The 27136-nt window shown below is 40.5% G+C and overlaps 1 protein-coding gene and 1 long non-coding RNA gene across 6 annotated transcripts in view; one reads left to right on the top strand and one right to left on the bottom strand.

The window, feature by feature from the left end:
- Positions 1 to 14869: 14869 nt before the first annotated feature.
- The window catches only part of VPS41 (VPS41 subunit of HOPS complex), a 211604-nt gene continuing 199337 nt past the window's right edge, over positions 14870 to 27136 (bottom strand). For all 5 annotated transcript variants that reach the window (XM_055590765.1, XM_055590767.1, XM_055590764.1 and 2 more), the window contains 5 exons: positions 26093 to 26229; positions 19133 to 19232; positions 18700 to 18744; positions 16229 to 16308; positions 14870 to 15634 (listed from right to left, as the gene is read on the bottom strand). In XM_055590765.1, coding sequence (XP_055446740.1) covers positions 15554 to 15634; positions 16229 to 16308; positions 18700 to 18744; positions 19133 to 19232; positions 26093 to 26229 — 443 coding nt within the window. In that variant the 3' untranslated portion in view covers positions 14870 to 15553. The remainder of the gene's footprint in view (positions 15635 to 16228; positions 16309 to 18699; positions 18745 to 19132; positions 19233 to 26092; positions 26230 to 27136) is intronic.
- LOC129659426 (uncharacterized) lies at positions 15509 to 19870 on the top strand. The gene is made up of 5 exons (XR_008718067.1): positions 15509 to 15647; positions 17022 to 17110; positions 17763 to 17824; positions 18691 to 18863; positions 19733 to 19870. It is a non-coding gene; the product is annotated as an uncharacterized LOC129659426 (long non-coding RNA).

Genomic DNA, 27136 nt, shown 5'->3' with positions numbered 1-27136 from the left:
GTGGCTTCTCTTGTGGCAGAGTGCAGGCTCTAGTGTCAGGAGTTGCAGTTCATGGCCCTAGCGTGCACAGGTTTCAATAGCTGTGGCACACGGGATCAGTAGTTGCGGCACACGGGCTTAGCTGTCCCACAGTATGTGGCATCTTCCTGGACCAAGGATTGAACCCTTGTTCCTGCATTAGCAGACAGATTCTTATCCACAGTACCACCAGGGAAGTCCCTTTATTTTACTTTTAATTCATTTGAATATAGTAACCTGTGGTGATCTGACCTAGTCAGGCATTTATAGGGTCTGGAGCTAAAGACCTTACCAGTGTGTTTTTTTAATAATATTTTCCTGAAGTATGGTTGACTTACAGTGTTGTATTAATTTCTGTTCTATATCAAAGTGGTTCAGTTATACATATATATATTTTCATATTCTTTTCCATATGGTTTATCATAGGATACCTAATGTAGTTCCCTGTGCTATACAGTAGGACTTTTGTTGTTTATTCATCCTATATACACGTTTACAACTGATAATCCCAAACTCCCAATCCTTCCTTCCCTCACACCCTCTCTATCTTGGTGACAAGTCTGTTCTCTATGTCTGTGAGTCTGTTTGTTTCAAAATATGTTCATCTGTATCATATTTTAGAGTCCACATATAAGTGATATTACCTGGTATTTGTCTTTTTGTGACTTCACTTACTATGGTAATCGCTGGTCCATTCATGGAGCTGCAAATAGCATTATTTCATTCTTTTTTATGGCTGAGTAATATTCCACTTCATATATATATGTGTGTGTACACACCAAATCACACACAACAAATCTTTATCCATTCACCTATCAATGGACATTTTGGGTTTTTTCATGTCTTGGTTACTGTATATAATGCTGCTATGAACATAGGGGTGTATGTATTTTTGTGAACTATAGTTATATTTGGATATATGCACAGGAGTGGGGTTGCTGGATTATGTAACTATTTTTAACTTTGTGAGGGACCTTAATACTATTGCAGACTTTTTGATGATGGCCATTCTGACTGCTGTGAGGTGGTACCTCATTTTCGTTCTGATTTGCGTTTCCCTAGTAATTAGTGCTGTTGAGCATCTTTTCATGTACCTGTTGGCAATATGTATGTCTTCTTTGGAGAAATATCTATTTAGATCTTCTACTCATTTTTCAATTTGTTTTTTCACTATTGAGTTGTATGTGTTGTTTGTTTATCCAAACTATCTGGGTTTAGTCAGTGAATAGGAGGTTTGTTTTTAGAAAGCCACAGCATGAACAGGGAACTATAGAAAGTGACGCATCCATGGAGCTATCAGGTTTCAAGAAAGATGAGTCACAGGAGCTACCCAAGCTACCAAGGCTCTCTATACTCTCACCCTGTCATAATATTTCCAATACTGCTTCCTAAGGAAAGAACTTCACACCCAGAGGGAGAATGAGGTCTTGCTTAGTCTATCAAGGGACATTTAGTGAGTGTCCCTTCTGTAATATACCTTTGGAGGTTCTAAGATATTAATTTCCTATGAGAAACAATTTATTTGATGAGATAAGACATATATACAGGATAATGTATCAATAAATAGCTTTGTTATGTTTGGGCCACAGTATTGGAGGTTGGAGTGAAAACTGCTTTAGGTTGGGGTCAGAATATGTTGGGGAAGAAGAAATGGAGATAAGACATTAAGTTGGATTTTGAAGGCTGGGTGGACCTGGAATTGATGAGGTGGAAGAGTGGATGTGAAGACTTGGATAAAGATGTATCAGAAGAAATTTCAAGCATTGTGAGTAGTAGACTATCTGGGAACATGATTGGATCAGACTAGAAAAAAGATTAATGTAGTAGCTGGGTCCAGAGTGAATCAGAGAACTGTGGATATTGGAGGCATGAAAATTGGGAAGAAATTGCTTATAACCCATCCAGATGCTAGATATTAGGAATCTGGGTTCAAAACTGTGGTAATGAGAATGCAAAAGACAGAGTGATGGCAAGAAAAGATGGCAGACTGGATGGGGACACAGAGGAAGAAGGGTATTCATTTATGAAGTTACAGCTAGGATGAACTTGAGATGGTAGAAAGGAGGCAAAAGAGGCTTTTTTCATGGTGGTGGGGAGACTCTCAAGGGAGGAATACAAGGAGGTGAAATGACAGCCTGTCTGTGATGTGAACATCCGTCAGGAGAGGTTCACATTTACAAGATATGTCAACTCATGTCACAGAACGTCATATATAAAAAGGGTATCTCTCTGTGTGTCTGAACAAGAGAGGAAGACTGGAAATCCTTTCATTCATCCAATAGGCATTTTGAAGTGCCTCATTTGTGACACTCTATCATGGGAAAGGTGAACAAGAGATGTTCCTTCTTCTTTACTGAATTTATAGTCCACACTCCAGGACAGACACATAAGTGGAACTGGCAGGATGATATTTTGATGTAGTAACCATGGTAGGTTGTTTTCCCCATTGTAATTTCTGCTATTGTTCCCTTGTTCATAGAAAGGCAGGGCTGATATAGGAGAGAAGCAAAAGTTCCAAAAGAGATTCTTAAAATTTTACAGAATCAATAGTTTGCAAAGATGATTACTCCTTGGAAGAAAAGCTATGACAAACCTAGACAGCATATTAAAAAGCAGAGACATCACTTGGCTCACAGAGGTCTGTAGAGTCAAAGTTATGATTTTTCTTGTAGTCATATATGGATATGAGAGTTGGAGCATAAAAAAGTCTGAGCACCAAAGAATTGATGTTTTTGAACTGTGATGTTGGAGAAGACTCTTGGGGAGTCCCTTGGACTGCAGGGAGATCAAATCAGTCAATCCTAAAGGAAGTCAACCATGAATATGCATTGGAAGGACTGATGCTGAAGCTCCTATACTTTGGCCACTTGATGTGATGAGCCAACTCATTGGAAAAGACCCTGATGCTGGGAAAGATTAAGGGCAAGAGGAGAAAGGGGCGACAGAGGATGAGATGGTTGGATGGCATCATTGATTTAATGAACATGAGTCTGAGTAAACTCCGGGAGATAGTGTAGGACAGGGAAGCTTGGCCTGCTGGAGTCCATGGGGTTGCAGAGCCTGACGTTACTGAGCAACTGAACAAAAACAACAGCCTTTTGAGTACCCAAACCCAAGTTTACAGTAAAAATAAGATGTGATTATATAAGAGCTAGTTTCACTGCGCCAATAAGGCAGTGTTCCGCTGCACTGACATAAAGCAGGAGGGTGAGACAGGCTCTGGGAGAAGAGAGCTGAAAAGGAAGGGGTGCCTTGCTCTGTGCCCTGGGAGAAAGTTCTTGGGTCAGGGTGTGGCACAGAGGGACGTTGGAGACAGGCCTAAAACTCAGAACAGAAGGACCTCACTTTCTATTTCCTTTGAGAGATAGTGAGTCTTGCAAACCAAATGCCCACCTTCTCCAACCCTTCTCCCCATCCCCACTAATCACCCTCTTGGATGTGGTGAGGAAGCCACAGAGAATGACTTCATTGGGCAAATCTGAATTTTCCAGAGCTACAAGGTGTGGGGGTGCTGGGAGAGGCTTAGTGGTCAGAAGAAGAGACTCAGGATGGAGGACCAAGGACCAGAGACGAGCTGGCTCTGCAGACAGCAGAGATGCTGGCAGCAGATGCAGGGGATGGAAGGCTGTGGGGACGACGGCATCTCCACCAGTGCCAGTGTGGACAGAAGACAGTGATGCCTGGATGCCTCCTCACTGCTACTGGACAGATGGAGACCATCCCCACCACCAGCCCTAAACTCAGAGACAACCAGCAGAGAAGAGCTCCCTGAAAAAATTCAGAAAAGCGTGATTCATCTGAGTTAACAATGAACTAACATAAAATGTATGCTACCAGGTCGAATATGGACTCAAGAGAAGACTTAAGGGTTCTTATTTTTCAGACTTGAGTTTGTGGATGAAGATGCTGCTTGCTAGAGACAAGCGTAGTGTGACAAAGATGGAGCCCTAGGTGTTCCATGAGGACGAGTGAGAGGTGTCCTACCCCCCATCTGCAGAGGTCAGAGTGAGCGAGGAGTCATACTGAGCAAAGTGTTGTAGGATGAAGGACATAGATAGAAAGTGAGGGGCACCTGAAGTCAATGTCATGATGGCCAGAGAGGCTGCAAAGTGAAATGCAGTGGGTGGCACAGATCAAGCCAAAAACCAAAAGTCCTTTCACATGCAAGGCGAGGGGTTCCTGAGAGCTTAGAGAAATGATGTGATGGTGTTTTCATTCCAGAACCGCTGTTCTGGGTGAATGTTAAGAAAGGCCTGGGAGTTGGCTCCCTCCTGGATTCCTGCTTCCGGAAGCTTTTTCCTTCTTCTCCTGCCTTACTACTAACATCATACTGCTTCTCATCAAACCCAAACCTGCATTGTGGGAGAAAAGCAGAAGGTATTTCTTTTTAGATTTTATAAAGTGACAGTTTCACATCTAGGAATAAGTGTTTGGGAATGAAAGTTAGAGTTTCTTATCAAAATTGGTGCCATTTTAATAGCCTACTCTTGACAAGAGAAACTGGGATCAACTGGTGTGGTATTTATCACACAGAAATGTCTCCTTACACAAATATGTACACATAGAATATTTATTGCTACTGAGAATGAATTTGAAAAGAAATTGAGGAACTATGTATACTTTCATTATATAAAGTTTACTTGAAAATGATTCACACTTCTCTGTGCAGCCTGTCCCGATGGAGTTGGGGTGGAGGGTCCTGGCAGCCCAGTTCTGGGGGCCTGGGTGAGGCATTCCTGGAAGTTTTGCCTCCTGTTTCTTCAGCCTTCTCAGTGATTCTGGAAGCTCTTTGATATTTATGATAAATCACTTTCTGCTACTAGAATGGATTTTGTTTTCAATACACTGACCAAAAACAGGTTCAAAAAGAGCTTTTTTTTTTTTTAAAGGATCAAATATGCACTGCTTATAATCACGGGGCTCTGAAGGCTGACTGCATGTGTTTGAATTCCAGCTGTACTCCCTGCTTGCTCCTTGACCTTAGACACATTGCTTAAACTTTAAGTGCCCCAGATTTTCCATTTGTAAAATGATGAGGCTGATGATAATAATAATAATAATGCCTGTCTCATATGGTTGATATGATAATACATGCAAAGTGCTTCAACAGTGCCTGACACAGTGAATGATCAGTGTTTGTTTTCATAGTACTAAATATGTAGACGTTAGCACTGAAATCACAGAAGTAATTAAAGATTTATTGAGAACACCTCAAATTCTCCAAGATGGACATACTTAAACTAGTATAAGATTATTTTGGCTGAAAACAAAAGCAAAATAAAACCGCTATCACAAAATAACTGACTTTAAGGAGGGGAAGGGAAATATGAAATCCACAATGGTGCTCCTCTTCTCCAATACAAGTGGTATACCTTTGCTTTTCAGCTATGTTTCATATTGGGCCCATGTGTACGGTTTGTGTGTATGTCTGTGTGTACAAAGTAGGAGTTTCTCGGGTTAAAACAAAAACCAAAATGTAGCAGCATAGCAGAAAGATCCCTAGATTTGGAAGAGAGAAATACTGAGAGGGCTGACAGTAATAACAAAGACTTTCTAGTTTTAAGTCTTTAATACTAACAGAAATTCTGTTGTCTGCTACTTTGTCTTAAATACTAACGGAAATTCTGTTGTCTGCTACCCATTATTCTTTTAAACTCCAGTAGGAAGAGACGTCCTGTGCATTTGCTCTGAACTTGGACATGTAATTTCTTTTTTACTTTCTTTTTTTAAAAACTGAAGTATAGTTCATTTACAATGTTGATTTCTGCTGTGCAGCAAAGTGATTCAGTAATACACACACACACACATATTGATACTTTTTTTTATAATATTTTCCATTACAGTTTATCATAGGATATTGAATATTGATATTGTGCTATATCATAGGATTTTATTTATCCACTCTATATAAAAAGCTGCTGCTGCTGCTGCTAAGTCGCTTCAGTCGTGTCTGACTCTGTGCGACCCCAGAGACGGCAGCCCACCAGGCTCCCCTGTCCCTGGGATTCTCCAGACAAGAACACTGGAGTGGGTTGCCATTTCCTTGTCCAATGCATGAAAGCTGAAAGTGAAAGTGAAGTCGCTCAGTCGTGTCCGACTCTTAGCAACCCCATGGACTGCAGCCTACCAGGCTCCTCCGTCCATGGGATTTTCCAGGCAAGAGTACTGGAGTGGGGTGCCATTGAACATCTGCTAACTCCAACCTCCTACTCTATTCCTCTGCCAGCCCCCTCCCCCTTAGCAGGCACAGGTATGTTCTCTGTCTGTGAGTCTGTATCTGTTTCATAGATAAGTTCATTTGTGTCATATTTTAGATTTCACATTATCACTTCACTATAAGTGATATCATATGGTATTTGTCTTTCTCTGATTTACTTCAACTAGTATGGTCATCTCTAGTTGTATCCATGTTGTTGCAAACGGTATTTTCATTTTTCTTTATGACTGAGTAGTATTTCATTATATATGTGTATCAAATCTTTATGCATTATTTTGTCAATGGACACTTAGATCGCTTCCATGTCTTGGTTATTCTGTATAGCACTGCTGTGAAAATAGGGGTGCATGTTACTTTTCAAATTACAGTTTTGCTGGATATATTGTCACCTGCTTATTTAACTTATATGCAGAGTACATCATGCAAAATGCCAGGCTGGATGAAGTACAGGCTGGGATCAAGATTTCTGGGAGAAATATCAATAACCTCAGATATGCAGATGAACCACCTTTATGGCAGAAAGTGAAGAAGAACTAAAGAGCCTCTTGATGAAAGTGAAAGAGGAGAGTGAAAATGTTGCTTAAAACTCAACATTCAGAAAACTAAGATCATGGCATCTGGTCCCATCACTTCATGGCAAATAGATGGGAAAATAATGGAAACAGCGATAGACTTTATTTTGGAGGACTCCAAAATCACTGCAGATGGTGACTGCAGCCATAAAATTAAAAGACGCTTACTCCTTGGAAGAAAAGCTATGACCAACCTAGACAGCATATTAAAAAGCAGAGACATTACTTTACTAACAAAGGTCCTTCTAGTCAAAGCTATGGTTTTTCCAGTAGTCATGTATGGATGTGAGAGTTGGACTATAAAGAAAGCTGAGAGCTGAAGAATTGATGCTTTTGAACTGTGGTGTTGGAGAAGACTCTTGAGAGTCCCTTGGACTGCAAGGAGATCCAACCAGTCCATCCTAAAGGAAATCATTCCTGAATATTCATTGGAAGGACTGATGTTGAAGCTGAAACTCCAATACTTTGGCCACCTGATGCAAAGAATGGACTCATTTGAAAAGACCCTGATGCTGGGAAAGATTGAAGGTGGGAGGAGAAGGGGACGACAGATGAGATGGTTGGATGGAATCACCAACATGATGGACATGAGTTTTAGTAGGCTGTGGGAGTTGGTGATGAACAGGGAAGCCTGGCATGCTGCATTCCATGGGGTTATGAAGAGTCTGACACAACTGAGTCACTGACTGACTGACTGACTGATCCCCAGAAGTGAGATTACTGGATCATATGGTAATTGTATTTTTAGCTTTCTGAGGAACCCACCTATGTTTTCCATAGTGTCTGTGCCAATTTATAGTCTCACCAAAAGTGTAGGAGGGTTTTCTTTTCTCCACACCCTCTCCAGCATTTGTTATTTGTAGTTTTTCATGAGGGCAATTCTTACTGGAGTGAGGTAGTAACTATTATAGTTTTGACTTGTGTTTCTCTATTAGTGATGTTGAGCATCTTATGTGCCTAATGGCCATCTCTATATCTTCTTTGGCAAAATATTGATTTAAGTTTTCTGACTATTTTTCAATTGAGTTTTGTTGTTGTTGTTACTGAGTTTTATGAGCTGGTTTTTTTTTTTTTTAATCAGTGAAGGTTCATTTTTAGAAAGCCATAGTATGAATAGAGAACTATAGAAAGTGGTGCATCCATGGCACCAACAAGTTTCAAGAAAGATGAGTCACAGGAGTTACCCATGCTAGCAAGGCTCTCTCCACTCTCTGTCATATTTCCAGTACTCCTTCCTAAGGAAAGAACTCCACACCCAGAGGGAGAACGATATCTTGCTCAGTCTATCAAGGGACATATAGTAAGTGTCCCTTCTGCAGCATGATTTTTGAGATTATAAGAGATTTATTTCCTTTCAGGAACAATTTATTTGAGGGGATCACTCATCCAGATGCTAGTCAGGATCTGGGAGCAAAAGAGTGGCAATGAGAATGCAAAAGATGGTGCAAGGGTGAAAAAAGATGGTGGACTGGATGTGGACACAGAGGAGGAGGGATACTCAAAGGTGAGGTTTCAGGTGGCATGAACTTTGAGAAGGAGGCAAAGCTTTTTTTTTTTTTTTTATGCTGGTGGGAAGGCTCTCAAGGGAGGAATATAAGGTGAGATGACAGCATGTCTACAATGAGAACATCCATCAGGAGAGGTTCACATTAACAAGCCATGCCACCCATGTCATAGAATGCTATATATAAAATATATATCTCCCTATGTATCTTGAACAGGGGAGGAAGACTAAGCTTACTTTCACTCACTGAACACACATTTTCAAGTGCCTCTTTTGTGTCACTCTGCCACAGGAAAGATGTGGCAATACGTTCCTTCTTCTTTACTGAGTTCATAGTCCATACTCCAGGTCAGACACAAAGTGGAATTGGTGCATGATATTTTGATATAAGAACCACTATGGGTTGTTCTCCCCCTTGGGCCTTCTAATATTGTTTCCGTGTTCACAGAAAGGCAGAGTTGAAACTGCAAAGTAGGAGGAGTTCCAAAATAAATTCTTAAAAATTTAGAGTCAAGAGTTTGTAGCAGCCTCAGCCTTTTGAGTACCCAAACTCAAAAGTTTTACAGCAAAAACCAGACTTGATCTTGTGAGAAGCAGTTTCACTGCCCTAGTAAGGAAGTATTCTGCTGAACCGAGGTAAAGCAGGAAGAGGAGACAGGCTCAGGGAGAGGAGAGCTGAGAAAGGTGCCTTGCTCTGTGTCTCAGGACTGGGTTCTTAGGTGGGGATGCAACACAGATGGACCCTGCAGAGAGGGCAGAAGCTCTGAGACCAGAAGGACCTCACTTTCTGTTTTCTTTTTTTTTTTTTAATATATATATTTTTTTACTTTACAATATTGTATTGGTTTTGCCATACATTGACATGAATCAGCCATGGGGGTACATGTGTTCCCCATCCTGAACCCCCCTCCCACCTCCCTCCCCATCCCATCCCTCTGGGCCATCCCAGTGCACCAGTCCCGAGCACCCTGTATCATGCATCGAACCTGGACCAGCGATTCGTTTCACATATGATAACGTACGTTTCAATGCCATTCTCCCAAATCATCCCACCCTCACCCTCTCCCACAGAGTCCAAAAGACTGTTCTATACATCTGTGTCTCTTTTGCTGTCTCGCATACACGGTTATCTTTACCATCTTTCTAAATTCCATATATATGCGTTAGTATACTGTATTAGTGTCTTTCTTTCTGGCTTACTTCACTCTGTATAATAGGCTCGTTTCATCCACCTCATTAGAACTGATTCAAATATATTCTTTTTAATGGCTGAGTATCCATTGTGTATATATACCACAGCTTTCTTATCCATTCGTCTGCTGATGGACATCTAGGTTGCTTCCATGCCCTGGCTATTATAAACAGTGCTGTGATGAACACTGGGGTACAAGTGTCTCTTTCAATTCTGGTTTCCTCAGTGTGTATGCCCAGCAGTGGGATTGCTGGGTCATATGGCAGTTCTATTTCCAGTTTTTTAAGGAATCTCCACACTGTTCTCCATAGTGGCTGTACTAGTTTGCATTCCCACCAACAGTGTAAGAGGGTTCCCTTTTCTCCACACCCTCTCCAGCATTTATTGCTTGTAGACTTTTGGAGAGCAGCCATTCTGACCTGCGTGAAATGATACCTTATTGTGGTTTTGATTTGCATTTCTCTGATAATGAGTGATGTTGAGCATCTTTTTATCTGTTTGTTAGCCATCTGTATGTCTTCTTTGGAGAAATGTCTGTTTAGTTCTTTGGCCCATTTTTTGATTGGGTCATTTATTTTTCTGGAATTGAGTTGCAGTAGTTGCTTGTGTATTTTTGTGATTAATTCTTTGTCAGTTGCTTCATTTGCTATTATCTTCTCCCATTCTGAAGGCTGTCTTTTCACTTTGTTGTGCAGAAGCTTTTAATTTTAGTTAGGTCCCATTTATTTTTGCTTTTATTTCCAATATTCTGGGAGGTGGGTCATAGAGGATCCTGCTGTGATTTATGTCGGAGAGTGTTTTGCCTATGTTCTCCTCTAGGAGTTTTATAGTTTCTGGTCTTACGTTTAGATCTTTAATCCATTTTGAGTTTATTTTTGTGTATGGTGTTAGAAAGTGTTCTAGTTTCATTCTTTTACAAGTGGTTGACCAGTTTTCCCAGCACCACTTGTTAAAGAGATTGTCTTTTCTCCATTGTATATTTTTGCCTCCTTTGTCAAAGATAAGGTGTCCATAGGTGTGTGGATTTGTCTCTGGGCTTTTTATTTTGTTCCATTGTTCTATGTTTCTGTCTTTGTGCCAGTACCATTACTGTCTTGATGACTGTGGCTTTGTAGTAGAGCCTGAAGTCAGGCAGATTGATTCCTCCAGTTCCATTCTTCTTTCTCAAGATTGCTTTGGCTATGCAAGGTTTTTTGAATTTCCATACAAATTGTGAAATTATTTGTTCTAGCTCTGTGAAAAATACCATTGGTAGCTTGATATGGATTGCATTGAATCTATAGATTGCTTTGGGTAGCATACTCATTTTCACTATATTGATTCTTCCAATACATGAACATGGTATATTTCTCCATCTCTTAGTGTCCTCTTTGATTTCTTTCACCAGTGTTTTATAGTTTTCTATATATAGGTCTTTTGTTTCTTTAGGTAGATATAGTCCTAAGTATTTTATTCTTTTCATTGCAATGGTGAATGGAATTGTTTCCTTAATTTGTTTCTATTTTCTCATTATTAGTGTATACGAATGCAAGGGATTTCTGTGTGTTGATGTTATATCCTGCAATTTGCTATATTCATTGATTAGCTCTAGTAATTTTCTGGTGGAGTCTTTAGGGTTTTCTATGTAGAGGATCATGTCATCTGCAAACAGTGAGAGTTTTACTTCTTCTTTTCCAATTTGGATTCCTTTTATTTCTTTGTCTACTCTGATTGCTGTGGCCAAAACTTCCAAAACTATGTTGAATAGTAGTGGTGAGAGTGGGCACCCTTGTCTTGTTCCTGACTTTAGGGGAAATGCTTTCAATTTTTCACCATTGAGGATAATGTTTACTGTGGGTTTGTCATATATAGCTTTTATTATGTTGAGGTATGTTCCTTCTATTCCTGCTTTCTGGAGGGTTTTTATCATAAATGGATGTTGAATTTTGTCAAAAAGCTTTCTCTGCATCTATTGAGATAATCATATGACTTTTATTTTTCAATTTGTTAACATGGTATACTACATTGATTTGTGGATATTGAAGAATGCTTGCATCCCTGGGATAAAGCCCAATTGGTCAAGATGTGTGATCTTTTTACTGTGTTGTTGGATTCTGATGGCTAGAATTTTGTTAAGGATTTTTGCATCTATGTTCATCAGTGATATTGGCCTGTAGTTTTCTTTTTTTGTGGCATCTTTGTCAGGTTTTGGTATTAGGGTGATGGTGGCCTCATGGAATGAGTTTGGAAGTTTACCTTCCTTTGCAATTTTTGGAAGAGTTTGAGTAGGATAGGTGTTAGCTGTTCTCTAAATTTTTGGTAGAATCTTCCAGCTGTGAAGCCGTCTGGACCTGGGCTTTTGTCTGCTGGAAGATTTCTGGTTACAGTTTCAATTTCTGTGCTTGTGATGGGTCTGTTAAGATTTTCTATTTCTTCCTGGTTCAGTTTTGGAAAGTTGTACTTTTCTAAGAATTTGTCCATTTCTTCCAAGTTGTCCATTTTATTGGCATATAGCTGCTGACAGTAGTCTCTTATGATCCTTTGTATTTCTGTGTTGTCTGTTGTGATCTCTCCATTTTCATTTCTAATTTTATTGATTTGAGTTTTCTCCCTTTGTTTCCTGATGAATCTGGTTAATGGTTTGTCAATTTTATTTATCCTCTCAAAGAACCAGCTTTTGGCTTTGCTGATTTTTGCTATGGTCTCTTTTGTTTCTTTTGCATTTATTCACTTTGTTTTCTTTTAGAGGGAGTGAGTCTTGCAAACTGAACACCCACTCATCTCACCCTCCTGCCACCTATCCACCCTCTTGGGTGTGGTGCGGAAGCAACAGAGAAAGACTACCTCAGTGGGTAAGTTGAATGAGTTTTCCAGAGTCACAAGGTAGACAGATGTATTGGGGGCTGGGAGAGCTGTGGTGGTCAGGACCAAGGAGGACCAGCTGGCTTTCGAGGTCCAAGGACCAGAGACCACCTGGCTCTGCACACATAACAAGAGATGCTGGCAACAGATGCAGGTGATAGAAGGCTATGGGAATGATGGCATCTCCACCAATGCCAGTGTGGACAGAGGTCAGCCAAGGCCCAGATGAGGCATTAGATGCTTTAGAGAAATGACGTGACCATGTTTTTATTTCAGCACCACTGTTCTGGGTGAATGTACAGAATGGCCTGGGGACTGGCTCCCTCTGGGGTTCCTGCTTCTGGAGGTTGAGTGTTTCTTTCTCTCTCCTGCATTACCTTCACTACTAACATCACACTGCTTCTCATCACCCCTAAACCTGCATTGCAGGAGATGGGCATTTCTTTCTAGATTTTATAAAAGGACACTCAGCTCCATGTCCAGGAGTGTTTGTGAAGTCAAAGTTACTGTTTTGTATCAAAATTAGTCTTGATTAAAATTTATCAAGCCCAAGTCCTGATAATCAGGCTCAAGTGGTGTGATATTTAGCACACAGAAATGTCTCTTTGCACAAATAGGTACATACATAACATTCCTTATTTAGTGCTACTGAGAGTGAACTTGAAAAGACACTGAGAAATGTGTATACTTTTACTTATAGAAAGTTTACTTGAAAAGAACGATCTGCACTGCTCTGTGCAGCTCATCCCCTTACGGAGGTGGAGTGGGTGTGAGGGCCCTGGTAGCCAGTTCTGGGGGGCCGGGTGAGGCATTCCTGGAAGGTCTGCCTCCTGTTGCTTCAGCTTCTCGGTGGTTCTGGAAGCTATTCCATATTTCATGATAAATCTGTTTCTGCTCCTATAGCAGATTTTGTTTTCTATACACTGACTAAAACAGGTCAAATACTTTTTTTTTTTTTTTAAGATCAAATAGGTACTGGTGAAGATCATGGGGCTCTGAAGGGTGACTGCATGGGTTTCATGGGTTTGACTTCCAGCTCTACCCCCTGCCTGCTCCTTGACCTTAAGACAAATTGTTTAAACTTTATGTGCCCAGCTTCCCCATTTGTAAAATGATGATAATGATAAATGCCTATCTCATATGGTTCATATGAATGATAATACATGCAAAGTGCTTGTATCAGTTGCTAATACGATATGGATGCTCGATGTTTGTTTTCATATATTAAATATATGTATTATAGCAATAGAACCACCAAATTAAAAGCTATTGAGACTGTTTCAGAAATTCTCAAAGACAGACATACTTAAACTAGTATAAACATGATTGCTCAATTTTTTGTTTTCATAATATTAAATACAGATCATTTAGCACTAGAACAACCAATGATATTTTTATTGAGAACACCTCAAAAATTTTCAAAGATGGACATAATTAAACTAGTATAAAGTCTTTTTGGCTAAAAACAAAAGCAAAATAAAACTGTTACCACAAAATAACTTTGAACTTAGTGGTTTCACACTAAGGAAACCTTTTAAGGAAAGAACATGAAATTTGAAGTCAGCAACTATATTCTTCTCAAATATAAGTGGAGTAGCTTTGCTTTTCAGCTATGTTTCAAATTGGGATCACTTGTAAGGTGTTTTTTTTTTTTTTTTTTTTTTTTGTGAAGAAAGAGTTTCTCTGGTTAAAAGTAAAACCTAGCAGTGTAGCAGAAATATCCCTAGTCTTGGAATACGGAAATACTGAGAGGGTTGACAGTAATCTCTAACACTTTCTAGTTCTAAATATTTACGACTAACCAGTGAAGTCTGTTGTCTTCTACTTAATATTCTTTTTAATTCCAGTGCAAAAAGATGTACTGTGCATTTCCTCTGAACTTGGCCATGTGATTTCTTAAAGCAGAGCCCAGCTCTGAAGTGAGAGAGTCACCTTTGTGATAACATCTCTGCACTTTGATTCTCTGCTGGTAAACCTGGGGATATAATATCTTCTTCTTGGGGTCAGGAGGTAGTCTGGGGAGTCCTATAAGAATGAAATGAGATGCTGCTCATGGGAACGACTGTACCAAGTTCAGTAGTTGGTATGTGCTTGGTAGGTATTAGCATCCCATCCTCTCCCCAAAAAGGCAGACACAGAAAGCTGTATTTATTCCCTTTTTTGGGACAAAGAGAGCAAGGACAGTGAATACGTGTTTTTCACTGGTTAGAGGATGGCAATGTAGCCCAAGGAAACGAAACCAGTAACTATGAGACATAGGCACAAGTTTGAATTCTCTCCCTTTGTTTTATGCTATGTTCTACAAGGGCAAAGGAGGCTAAAGGAAACATTGTCATGCCCATCCTCCAGTAACAGCTGCCTTTCTCCTGAGCATCTCTCTCAGATTCCACAGCATCACTCTTATCCTCCCTGCTAGCGACACCCACCCACACTCCCTCACACTCTAGGTGTTGAAACTCTCTTCCATTCCTTATGAGGGTGCCAGAGTGCTTGATTAAAGTTGTACAACCCAGTAAAAGTGAGTCTTTCACAGTGGGAAGAGCTAACATTTATTCAATCAACAAACGCTGAGTGCCTGCCAGGGGCAGACACTGCTGGTCCTTGGGACACAGAGAACATGTCATCAGTCAACATGAAACTGCATGGCATCAGGCTGCTCTTGTTATTCCCAGACATCACATAGTCGGTGACAACACGCACAATGTTTCATTCAATGCCAATTAAGAAGGTAAGCACAGTTGATGACATACTTAAAAAAAAAAAAAAAAAAAAAGCCAAACCCAGAATCTGAGACTGGCTGCTGGCAGAGGATATGAAAACAAGGTCCAAGGTGCTGCTAGACAGCCTCAGTGGTACGGCACTCAGCCATCTGGGACAACTCTCAGCAGTCCATGTTATGGCTGGACAGTTTTACTGAAATGTCACTTCCAACTCCAAGACTTCAGTTTCTCTTCCTAAATAATGAGTCAAACAAATAAACGATAAAATAGTGACCGTGAACGCACATCTTTCAAGGTATGGCTGGGGAAAGCCCTAACTTCTTTATCAACTGCAAAGAGAACCTTCTAGTAGAAGATGCAGAAGCACTTCTTAAGCATAATCTAAACATGTACGAATCTCTTAACAGCACTGGTGTCAACAAAAGCTTCTGTTGCTGCAAAAGCAGTCCTCAAAGAGCGGCGAGGAAGAGGCTGACAAACAGAACCGAGCTATTTTTTCATCTCCAAAATGGCACTTCCTGGTCCCCGGTGCTTCGCACTGCAGATGTTACAGAACTGCGCAGGAGAGGTCTAAAAAACGCAAGTAAAAATGCAGAATTTTAAAAAGATCATCTCCTTCTACTATCATATCCAGATGGGATGCACTGGTGGAGGATGGGGAGTAGGCCATGCGATGTCGCTCCTTTCCCCAGAGGGTAGAGCTGGTTCACACGGGATTCTGTCTAGACCAGCTGTTGTTCTGGGACTCAAAGGACGCCCCACAGAAAGACGAGCCTAATGTTACCCAGGGGCACCCCGGGGAACCCGCCTTGACACTGAAAAAACAGTAGTGTTGTGATACAGACATCAGGGTGAGAAAGTCAGACACAGTAAAATATGGTTCTCCCTGTAGTTCACATCTCTGGAGCCCAACAGTCATCGATTTTATCTGAACAAATTTACATACATGAGTATGCTTTTATAATGTTTAGTATTGTGTACTAAGCAGTTTTACGTTTGAGAAACAGGCTCATCACTTTTTATCATGTGGCAAACTGTGAGACACAGATGAAGGTTATAACTTTGAACCAGAGGATGTCATAAGAGGATGGTTATCATTTTGAGCACATCCCTCTGGCTGCACCAATTGCTTTCAAGTTGGTGGTGGCCAAGCCACCCACTCACCATGCTGGGCACGGGCAGGCACTCCTTGTGGAACATATGCCGGCAGTGGAAGACCACCATGCTGAAGGGCTTTGCTGCATCTAGGGGGAGAGGGCAGGGAAGAGAGAAGAGCTCAGGGCAACAGCAGTTTCATTTTCCAGCCAGAAGCTGCCCTGGGAGGATTGCTAATTTACAATCGCATCCCAGCCAGGCGGCGTGGCTGAACACAGGGCAGGCATGAGTCCTGTTGCTCTGGGGTCCCCGGTTAGATGCCTGGCTTCCCAATCAGTTACTGCAGCTACACACTGGGGATTATTTCATAGCAAGGCAACAGCATTTGTTGTTAAAAAAAAAAAAAAAAAATCAGCATGTGAATGTGACTGCACAAGGTTCTCCCTCCCCCAGCCCTGTGTACACAATCGTGATACACCACATACTGAAGTGGATTCTGTGGTTTGTACGGATGCTTTCTGCCTGAAAGCATCTGCGTTTGCCAAGACCCTTCACTGACTTCAGGGCAGAGCTGGGCTAACATCCTTGGTGTGACCTTGCCCTGTGCTTTAAGTCCGCTTGGGCACTGCACCTCATCTGCTCCTGCTCGGTGTAGCCAGCTGAGTTCCGGTAAGATTTAACCTTTAACAGATTAAATTAGAAATCTGACTACACTGTGCAGGTGCATGTGGTTTCCTTCTGTTAAAACATGGACTAAAACACTACAAAAGCTCACTGCTTTTCCTACACCCACTGCAGTTTTTTTTTTCTCTATTTTTTATTACAGTGGATTTACAGTGTTGTATTAATTTCTGCTCTACAGCAAACAAGAAGATCGTACTGTGTAGCACAGGGAACTACAGTCAATATCCTAGGGTAACCCATAATGGAAAAGAACAGGAAGAAGAATGGGTATGTGTATGCATGCGTGCTAAGTCGCTTCAGTGGTGTCTGACTCTGTGTGACCCTATGGACTGTAGCCCGCCAGGCTCCTCTGTCCATGGATTCTCCAGGCAAGAATACTGGAGTGGACTGCCATGCCCTGGTCCAGGGCATTTTCCCAACCCTGGGATCAAACCCACATCTCATTATGTTTCCTGCATCAGCAAGTGGATTCTTTACCACTAGCCCCACCTGGGAAGCCCTGGATATGTGTATAACCCGCTGCAATTTTTAACATACGCACTTAAAATCCAAACTGCTACAGAAGACCACAAGTGGAATGACTTCCTGTGCTCCTGCCCTATTAAATATCCCTCAAAGCAAAGTAAATGCTACACAAACTAGGTCTTGTAGTGCTTCTCCATGTTGAATTTACACATATGAAGCATTTTCTTAGCATCTCAAAAACTGCTTTAATTTCTACTTCAAAATATGGAAACCTCTCTTTTTCACATCTTGTGTGTTACTTGTTCAGTCATGTCCAACTCTTTGGAACTCCATATTTTGTAGCCCGTCAGGCTCCTCTGTCCATGGAAGGCAAGAATACTGGAGTGGGTTGCCATTTCCTTCTCCACGGGATCTTCCTGACCCAGGAATCAAAGTTGGGTTTCTTGCATTGCAGGCGGATTGCGGATTCCTTACTATCTGAGCCACCAGGGAAGCCCAACACATCCTAAATGAGCCGTATGTAAAATGCTTTTTCTTTTTTTTTTTTAATTTTTTTATAATATATAAAATTTTTTAATATATATATATATAATATATAATTTTTTAATTTTTTAATATTTATTTGGCTGTGCCAGGTCTTAGCTTTAGCATATCAGGGATTGAACCTGGGTCCCCTGCATTGGCAGCACACAGTCTTAGCCACTGGACCACCAGTGAAGTCCCTAAAATGCTTTGATTGTAGTTGGTGATAGATATATATATCTACATACAAATAAACAAACGTGCACATCTTTTAAGGAACCACAGTTTCCAATTAAAAGGTGAGTATCCATTTCCGTTGAAATACATATGAGATAACTCGGGTGCCTAAAGCCATACAGCAATGAAAAGTTTAAAGAAAAGTGAAAGCTACCTATAATTTTTTTCCCCAAGTATACATATGGTTCTTCTACCTTGGAATCTAAACAAGTAGATGGTAAGTTTTCATTTGAGTTGGACACGACTGAGCGACTGGTCTGATCCGAAGGCAGCGGTTCTTAAAGACTGGCCCCTGAACCAGTAGCATCCACATCACATGGGAACTTGTTAGAAATACAGATTTTTGGGTCCTACCCTGAACTATTGAATCACCCCCTACAGGGGGTAGGACCAGCAATCTCAGTTTTAACAAGCCTACCCACAGATGCAGACTCACTCTAAAACGTGGGAACCTTACCCCTAAGGAATTGGCAGCACCAGCATGCAACTGAGTAGGGATACGGCTGAAATTCTTCTCTAGGCTGAATTACCCCAAAAGTTTTATAAAATGTAATTTGCTCACTTCAAAACTTTAACTCTGCTCATCATTAACACATAACTGGGATTTTTTTTCCTCCACCCAGCCATCTTACCTGATGGAAGAATAGGGGAAAGGCAGGACTCACAGATGTTCTCCTCTGCAAGGGAACGCACACAGTTAAGTCCCCTACATACGAACCTTCAAGTTTCGAACTTTCAGAGATGCAAAGGTGCCCCTGGATGCCAGCTGTTGTACCGCACTACTGTACTTTTCAAGGTAATGCACTGTAAGATTTAAAATGTCTACTTTTGGGTTTGGTGGTTATGTATGATTTGTGTGAAAAAGCATTATAAACCTATTACAGTACAGTACTACATAGCCGATTATGTTAGTTGATACCTAAGCTAACTTTGTTGGATTTATGAATGTGCTCTTGGAACATATGTAGGGGACTTACTCTACACTTGGGATTATACAGTGTTCCTCTTTGTCCTGTCTGAAAGCAAGGCATGCAGTTCCAATATGATTCTTTCCATTTTACTCACCATCAACCAGAATGCCTTTCATTTGAGTTCGGTGCATCTTCTTTAGTAAGGACAGTGAGTCGGCTACGAGAATTTTCTTACAGCCTTCACGAAGCAGAATCTAATGCACACAATGTAAAAGAAAAACCACCTTAAAAAGATTCATATATGGGGGAGAATCCTCTTACTATTCTCAGTGGGGTCAGGGAGAGGTGGTTCCTTTCCCTTTTAAACCAGTTCCTCTGGCCACACTGTGAGCTTCCATTTTGGGTTTGGGGGGTAGGTATTGTATTGGAAATTGGGAGAAGCTGTGTGAGGTATGCTTAAGCCAGATGTTTTTCACTAGAACTCGCTGCTTTTCAAAGAGGAAAACATTCAAGGCCTTCTGGAAGGCTCTAGTGCAGCATCCACGTCATCTTCTTCTGGCCCAATGGGTCTGAGCGCACATGGTTCTGTGGGGCTCCATGGAAATTCACACGATGGAGACATTGCCGCCTCCCTGCTGCCCAGCTTTGGGTCACGACACAGCTGCATCCTGCCCTTCTTCACATCAAAGTCACTCTCAACTCTGAAACCTCTGTGGCTGTTCTGCTTTTACACAGTTTCAATTTGTGCCATCAGGGAAGGAAACTGGGAGCAGCCAACTGTGGTCCTCCATCCCGGATCGGCTGTGATAACACGTCTTCCTCTCAATCCCAAGGAGCACCGGTGCTGGGTGCATGCAGCCCGAGGACTTCCCCCCTCATCATATGACGGCAAAGAGCCATGGAAACGGAAGTCATGCCCAGAGTTCTGCAGCCACCATTTCGAGAGTTGATGAACAGGAAACTACATGACTTTACTGTTTCTACGTTGAGAAACTGCCTATGAAGTTTTATTCTTCAAAATGCTGCTGGAAATTGAATTTTTCAGATTCATTTAAGAAAATAAACTTTAACAGATGTCATGAAAGCATACAGAAAGAAGAGAAAAATACAGTAGAAAAGATCTAAAAAATACTGATGTTGGTAAACTTTAAAAAAAAAACTTATTACCAAACATATCTAGCTGCTCTAATACTAAAATAAAAGCTTAACACAAATAGTGTCAATCAAAAGTAAAATGTTTCAAAGTCAGTTGCAGTTTCTAGAATCGTTACAAGCATACTTTGTTCTACTGTAAGATTAATTAAGAATGTATTTATGAAGTAGCTGTTGAAAACTAACACAAAACTTTAGATTCTCCCTATTTTTCCTTATTTCTCTGCAGTTCATCATCATTGATAATGATCCCAACCAAAAGCAAAGCACCAGGCTCACCTTTTATACAGTAGAATGAAGAGTGTACATCAGTGAAGTTATTATGGTTCATTAGAAAGAGCTGCCATGGGAAAAAAATGTCATACAAGGCTGCCAAGTTTCTGAAATTTCTATTTTAAAAGATTCTTTGAATGTTGAACTTTTTGCTGACACTGTCTTGTTCGTACTGTAGTGCTTATCGTCAGCATGGCACATGAGATAGTCACCCGGTTTCATAAACCCCTGATATGATACCAGAGCTAGACTGGGAAACCATTTTACCCACTTTCTAACCCATCATTTAAATCACAATGCAATGGGATTTAAAGTCTATTTGAAAAAAGCTTTGCCTTTTGTCAGGTTTATTATCAAAGATGAATTGCAGAGAAATAAAATACAAAGACTCTTAAGTTCTCAGGTTGGAGTTGAAAAAAATGATACAAAGTATGCATGTAACTAAGTGATTAGAGAAGCTATAGTTGGTTGTCATAAGCACCTATGTGATGAGACCAAACAAATAATTTTAAAGGAAAAAATAGATTTTATCTTAAATGTTTATATAAGTTTTATTTTCAAGAATATTAAAAACTATCTCTTAGAAGAAATTACGAGCTTATATACTGTGAGTTGAAACCCATGTGAGACCAAGAAAAGGTAAGAAAGCAGCCACTGTTTCCTCTTCATTTGTCTCTGGATTTCAAAGTAGAGACCTATGGGGAAATGATAAAGGCAAAGGGGACTGTGTGTACATGTGTGCTCAGTGGTGTTTGACTCAGTGACCCCGTGGTCTGTAGCCCATCAGTCCATGGAATTTTCCAGGCAAGAATACTGGAGTGGGTTGCCATTTCCTCCTCCAAGGGATCTTCCTGACCCAGGATCATACCTGTGTCTCCTGTATTGGCAGGCGGATTCTTTACCAACCTGGGAGGCCTCTACAGGAGATTATAGAAAAAGTAAATATGGGGAAAGAACTTGGATAAACAGATGTCTGGAGTCATTTATTTATTTAATTGTGTGTGTACATGTGTGAAATTTAACTAAATGGAAGTGTTAAAGCTTTTTGCTTCTCCTAGGAATATTCATTCAGCTCAAGAGCTGTTCGAGCAAAGGGCTGCACTCTGCTCACTTCCTGGTCCATGAGATAATATGTGGAGGCTCTGTGAGTACCTATCCAGGTGGGATCTAACACAGTAGGCACTCAAAATATTTAAATCAGTATGTCTATAAGCAATCAAACATATAGCATTAAAAAACATATACTGATCGCTTCTTGGCATTTTGGCTAAGATCAAGTGTAAAAAAGTTATACGGAAAAAAATCTAAGCTACTTTATTACAGACTCCAAAATAAGTATTATGGATGATTTCCACAGAAATGTTACATTAATGCTATGCAGCTGCATTTGCTATAGAAAGACATGTTTATGAAAGGACCCTCTTGAGAATTTGATAGAAATTCTTTAGAGCCCATCTAATCTCGAGGCTCTTAAATGTCAATGCAGAACCCAGTGCCAGGCTGAGTGTTTAAGAAACACCAGGGTGGTCTAAGGATCTGCTCCCTGTTCCTCTCCCACAGATCTGGGGTGGTACCAGAAACTAAGTAATTTTCTTTAAAAAATTCAGAATATTCTGGTGTACAGCCAGGTTTAACAAGTGTTGATTTAACCTAATGGGAAAATTGACATCCAGAAAGTTTACGGGCCCCTCCCAAAGGTCAACAGACTTAATGGCAAAGCTGGGACTAGAGTCTGGGTCTGCAAACATCATGTGCACAGCTCTTTAAAGACAATAGGCTACCGGTTCATCTTTTAGGCCAATCCTATATATTCCTGTTGCAACCTGCCCGTATAATGACTGAATCTCCAGGGACCAATGGGACAATCAGTGAGGAGCACAGAAGATTTAGTCAGAAGGTCTGGGTTCAAATCCAGTTCATCACCTTCCCAGACTGGTAAGTCAAAACTTTCTGAAATGCAAGTCTTCTTATATATAAAATAGAGATAAGAGTTCCTTAAGGACCATTGTAAAGATAAATGACTGTCAAGTGTTTAAAAGCAAAGGTGCTAGGATGCTTAAGAATTCTAAATAAGCTCTAAAAAAAAAAGGGGGGCAAGAGAAGTGGATATAAATGCTAAATATTGGGTTGCCAAAAAAGTTAAGATTTTTCCATAACATCTTACAGAAGAACTGAACAAACTTTTTGGCCAACCCACTAAATACAAGAAATAAAATTTTTTACACATATAAAACACAGCATAAAAATTTGGAAATTGCGGTTTTTTGTAAAAATGGAAATATCATTATATATTGTTTTGTAAGTAACTTATATCAAAACAAATGCTATTTGTCTTTGAAATCAGACCTAGAAACATTTAAGTTTATGAAGTATGATAAAGGCTACTTTTATCTTACTTCACGAAGCTTTGAAATTCTATTGAACTGTCATGCTAACAATATAACAAGGTATACAAACGTGTAAAAAAAAAAAAGTTAAACATTGATAATGTGGTTAATTATTTCTTTAACACTAATGATGTCATAGACAGTTGAAGCTTAGCTGTCAGCTTCTAATTCCATTTAGATGGAATTAGACATGATACTGAGAAAAGTTGTTGCATCTTAGAAAACATGAAATTTTAAAACCAAAAGTGATGTTCAGTTTTTCCCCCCAACTTTCTAACTTTTCTCTTTCCAAACAGCAATTCACTTGAGGAGTCCTCCCCCAAAGCACTTTCAGTACCAAGTAAGTTGTAAAATTCTGTCCACTGAATTATAAATCTGAGCCTTAGATTACCAATGCGAATCAGCAAAAAAGGTGCTGAGAAGCCCTGTGATAACCTGTGTCTAACACTTGACCACAGTTTCCTACATTTTACTGAATGGTTCTTAATGTCTCCCAAGGTCATTCCCCCCAACTCCCTGCCCCCAGGCATAACAGGGTCCAGATTCTTGCTGATTCATGGACCTGCAAAATTTCCCCTGAATTTTTTGGATGTCATTGTCAGAGCTGAAATTTTTTAGCCTGTTAAAACATGTAAAAATCAACCATAGTTTTATGCAACAACAACAAAAGACTAGACAGAATTTTAAAAGTATGCAAAACCTTTCTAGAAAATCCAGACTGCTCTATAAATAGATCCAAATTATTTTTATAGTGATCCCCAGTAGGTTGTCAGGGAAAGAAAATAAATAGTCATTAATGAAAAGAAGTAGCCTTTTTCATTGGAGAAGGAAATGGCAACCCACTCCAGTGTTCTTGCCTGGAGAATTCCAGGGATGGGGGAGCCTGGTGGGCTGCAGTCTATGGGGTCACACAGAGTCGGACACGACTGAAGTGACTTAGAAGCCTTTTTCATAGAAAATAATTCTAAACTTTTCATATATACGCAGGAAGTACCTCCTGGAACTCTGAACAACCTGTCCCAGTAGAGCATTTTCTCTCTGCATCCTCCAAGGAGATGTCTGAGGTCCAGAGAAGACTACAGATGCAGCCATTCCCACAGACCCCACCCCTTTCTCCATGAGTCCCTCCCATTCTGTCCCAGAAGCCCCTCCCCATGGTTGGGGTATTACAGGCTACCTTGGACCCCCGGGCAAAATAACTCCCAGCCTCTTTAATACACCAGGGGCTGCACACTTACACATCTTAAGGAAAAGCTCTCACTTAAAAATGAAAAGGATAAAATATTGACTTACCAGCTGATTAGTGGCTAATTTTTTAGACGGAATTCACTTTGCACCTAATAATTTTTATTCCTGGCTGATTCAGAACTATGCAAATATATTCATAAAACATTAATGAGCAGTGAGACCTAGCAGTGCCCCTGAGCTTGGTTCTCTGGAAAGAGCCTAGGAAGAGGGATCCATTAGGTGTTTTTGGAGGTACTGTAGAGGCTGAGAAAAAAGTAATGCATAATTTTCAACTGAGAGGCTAGGCTTCATGCAGGAGAGCTAGAGGACAAAAGGGGCAATTATTTGGTCACCTTTCTTGGGGCAGAGGTGTAGAGACACTTAAATGACTTCTTGACAAGTTGGAATTTGCAGCTTCCAGGCAGACCCGGGGTGTTGAGAGCTGAGGAGCTACAGATCATTGTCAAGCTCACTCACGTCCAGGGCTTTACAGGGTCTGACACTGGAACTGCTCTCCCTAACGCCAAATTCATGCTTCAGGATGAAGTGACTCATTTCCGGTCTGGACGGTTCTTCTGCATCCCTTGAGAGCTGCACAAAGCACAAACCCCTCCTTGTCACCTGTCCTCACCTAGTAACCCCTTCCTACATTTCCCTTTCCTTCCTGGCCTTTCTCCTTCCTCCAGCAACCTTTCTCTGGGTCACCCACAAGCCTCCAAATTCCACTGGAAACAAATGCTTATTTCTCTGGAAGGTTTCCGCAGAAGAGATTGTTTTCCTACTTGCCTAAACCAAGTACTCGTTTCTCTCCCATGATGCCAACTTCCCACAAGCCTTCTAAGCCAAGGCTTCTAGTTTTGTCACATCCGCCCTCAGGAAAACCTCTTCTCCTTAAAGCTGAGTTATCCAGTAAGGCCAGTCAGCTTAATTGGATGTTAACTCCTAGTCTGAGGAGAAAGTTGGGCCCTGGCTCACAGCTCAGGGCCCAAAAGACAACTCCTACCCCCACAGTTTCTTGACTAATTCCACTCCCATGACCTCTCCCATCACTGTACTTTCTGAACACGTCACAAAGACTCCTTTGGAAATGTTTAACAATATCTTCCTCCCTGGCCACAGGTTCCTGGCCCTCCAGCTCTGTCAGTCCTTGGCATTTCTTATTTTTCTTTTGATACCACTGATCTTCCTCATTTTCTTCTGCTTTTCACCCAGTCTCTGACCTGAACTCCAAGTTCAGCAGGTGCTGCGCAAATCCTCATCACACGCTCCCCCTTTCCTACCCTGGAGACCACTTCTCTCCCCACAACCCCGTCTTTTGGCTCCACCTGCAAAATCTCTGTCTCCAGGAAAGCAATTTCATCCCCATTTAACCAAAAACTCATTTCCAAACGAGCTAGAGAAAGAACAGTCTGAATTTTTCAAGAAATGTGCTTTAAATAGTTTCAAGTTCTCTGGACGCTACTAGCATTCCAAAATACAGTCACTCCTAGAGGCTATTTTAAGGAAAAGATCAGGATGCTCTGTGATTGGCATGTTAATTATTTATATAAAGATAATGAGTTCTATGGCTCTTATCACAAATTCTGAATTATTGAGGGTACTAAGCTTGTAATACTCTAGAAAAACAGACAAAAGGTAAAACAAAATTCTGTATTTTAAAATCTTTCAGGCAATACGATACTGAGTGGCTTCAAGGAAAACAAAAAGTTGTTTTTTTGTTTTTTTTTTTTCATTTCTCCAAGTGGACACAATGCTCATTCTACTTCAAAATGGTTCAGGTGGTCTGATCTAAAAGCCACTTTAACACTCCCCCACATGCTCCAAGGCCATGCTAAGTTTACTCTATAAATGTGAGAATGCCTGCTCACAAGGAGAGAAAATCGGGGGATGGATAAAAAATATGTATGCTTCCTTAAAGGGTGCTATTTGTAGCTTCTTTATTTGAAAAATATTCCAAATATCTGGGCCTAAGTACACTGTGACTATCAAATTGAATGGATGTCCACAATAAACCCTAGAAATGTAGTCAGTCAATTTACTCAGCAATGTCCACTTATTCAAGAAAGGATACTTACTTGTAAATTGTAGTCTTGTAGAATTTTAACTAAGGAGTCTCTCAAATTAGGAATCTCCATTCCTTCCTTAATACGGTGAATTAGTAGAATCGGGTCAACATGCGTGCCAATGTTGTTTAACAAGCCGGTGATAAATGCTATGGATACCACAGAAAACAACATATAAGCAATGGAAGGGATGTAATTTTAGGCAAAAAGTTATTTACTTTTAGTAAGTGTCAAAACCATCTGAACTTCTAACTCTTTCCAAGAACTAATCTTCTTTACTTTTCTCAAAGAAGCAGCTAAATTAGAAGAGATTTAAAAAGAAAATGAATTGGAGAACAAATGATTACTTCAGAACACAGTTTGTGATGTCGAAGAGAGGTGACTAATATTTATTGAGAATATACTATGGTGCAGTTATCATATACTTTTCTCCAATATTCTGTAAGGTGGCAATATTTTTTGTTCCCATTTTATGGAAAAGGAAAAAATAGGGTGGTTAATGAATTCGTCCAGGATCACACAACTAGCAATTTTTGAACTCCAAATCAAAGCCAGGGTAGGCCCAGGTTCAAAGTGTGCTTCATTACCACTCTACTTCCTGTAAGGTCCTTGAACTGCTACTCTATTAAGCTAAACTAGATTCTCAAAGTATCTTAATCTGTAATGAACCTGAATAACACCCTCTTGTATCTCAGAAAAAAAAAAATTGTAACAGTGGTTTCTAGAATTTGAAAATCTTGAAACAGATAAGCCTTCTGACCAAAAAATAAAAAGGGGGAAGGGAGAGATTTTAAACCATGACTGCTAGTTTCTGAATCGTATCTATATCTTTAAAAGAGGACTTTCATTAACTTTTGTTTCCTTCCAAAATGGGAGACCCAAGCAGTTGGTCAAGGAGAGGCAGCAAATAGACACTCCTGGTGCTGCACTGATAAAACGAGGCAGGAGAGAGAGGCTCGATGCTACGTAGCAAACCTCCAAATATAGTCCGTGTCCAGTAATGGTTATGGGTTTCCATAAAGAGAACTGATAAGGGCTAGACTATACACTTTCAAA

This window comes from Bubalus kerabau, chromosome 8 (assembly GCF_029407905.1).
Source record: "Bubalus kerabau isolate K-KA32 ecotype Philippines breed swamp buffalo chromosome 8, PCC_UOA_SB_1v2, whole genome shotgun sequence".
NCBI classification, from domain to species: Eukaryota; Metazoa; Chordata; class Mammalia; order Artiodactyla; family Bovidae; genus Bubalus; species Bubalus kerabau.
This window is presented reverse-complemented; position numbering and strand designations above follow the sequence as displayed.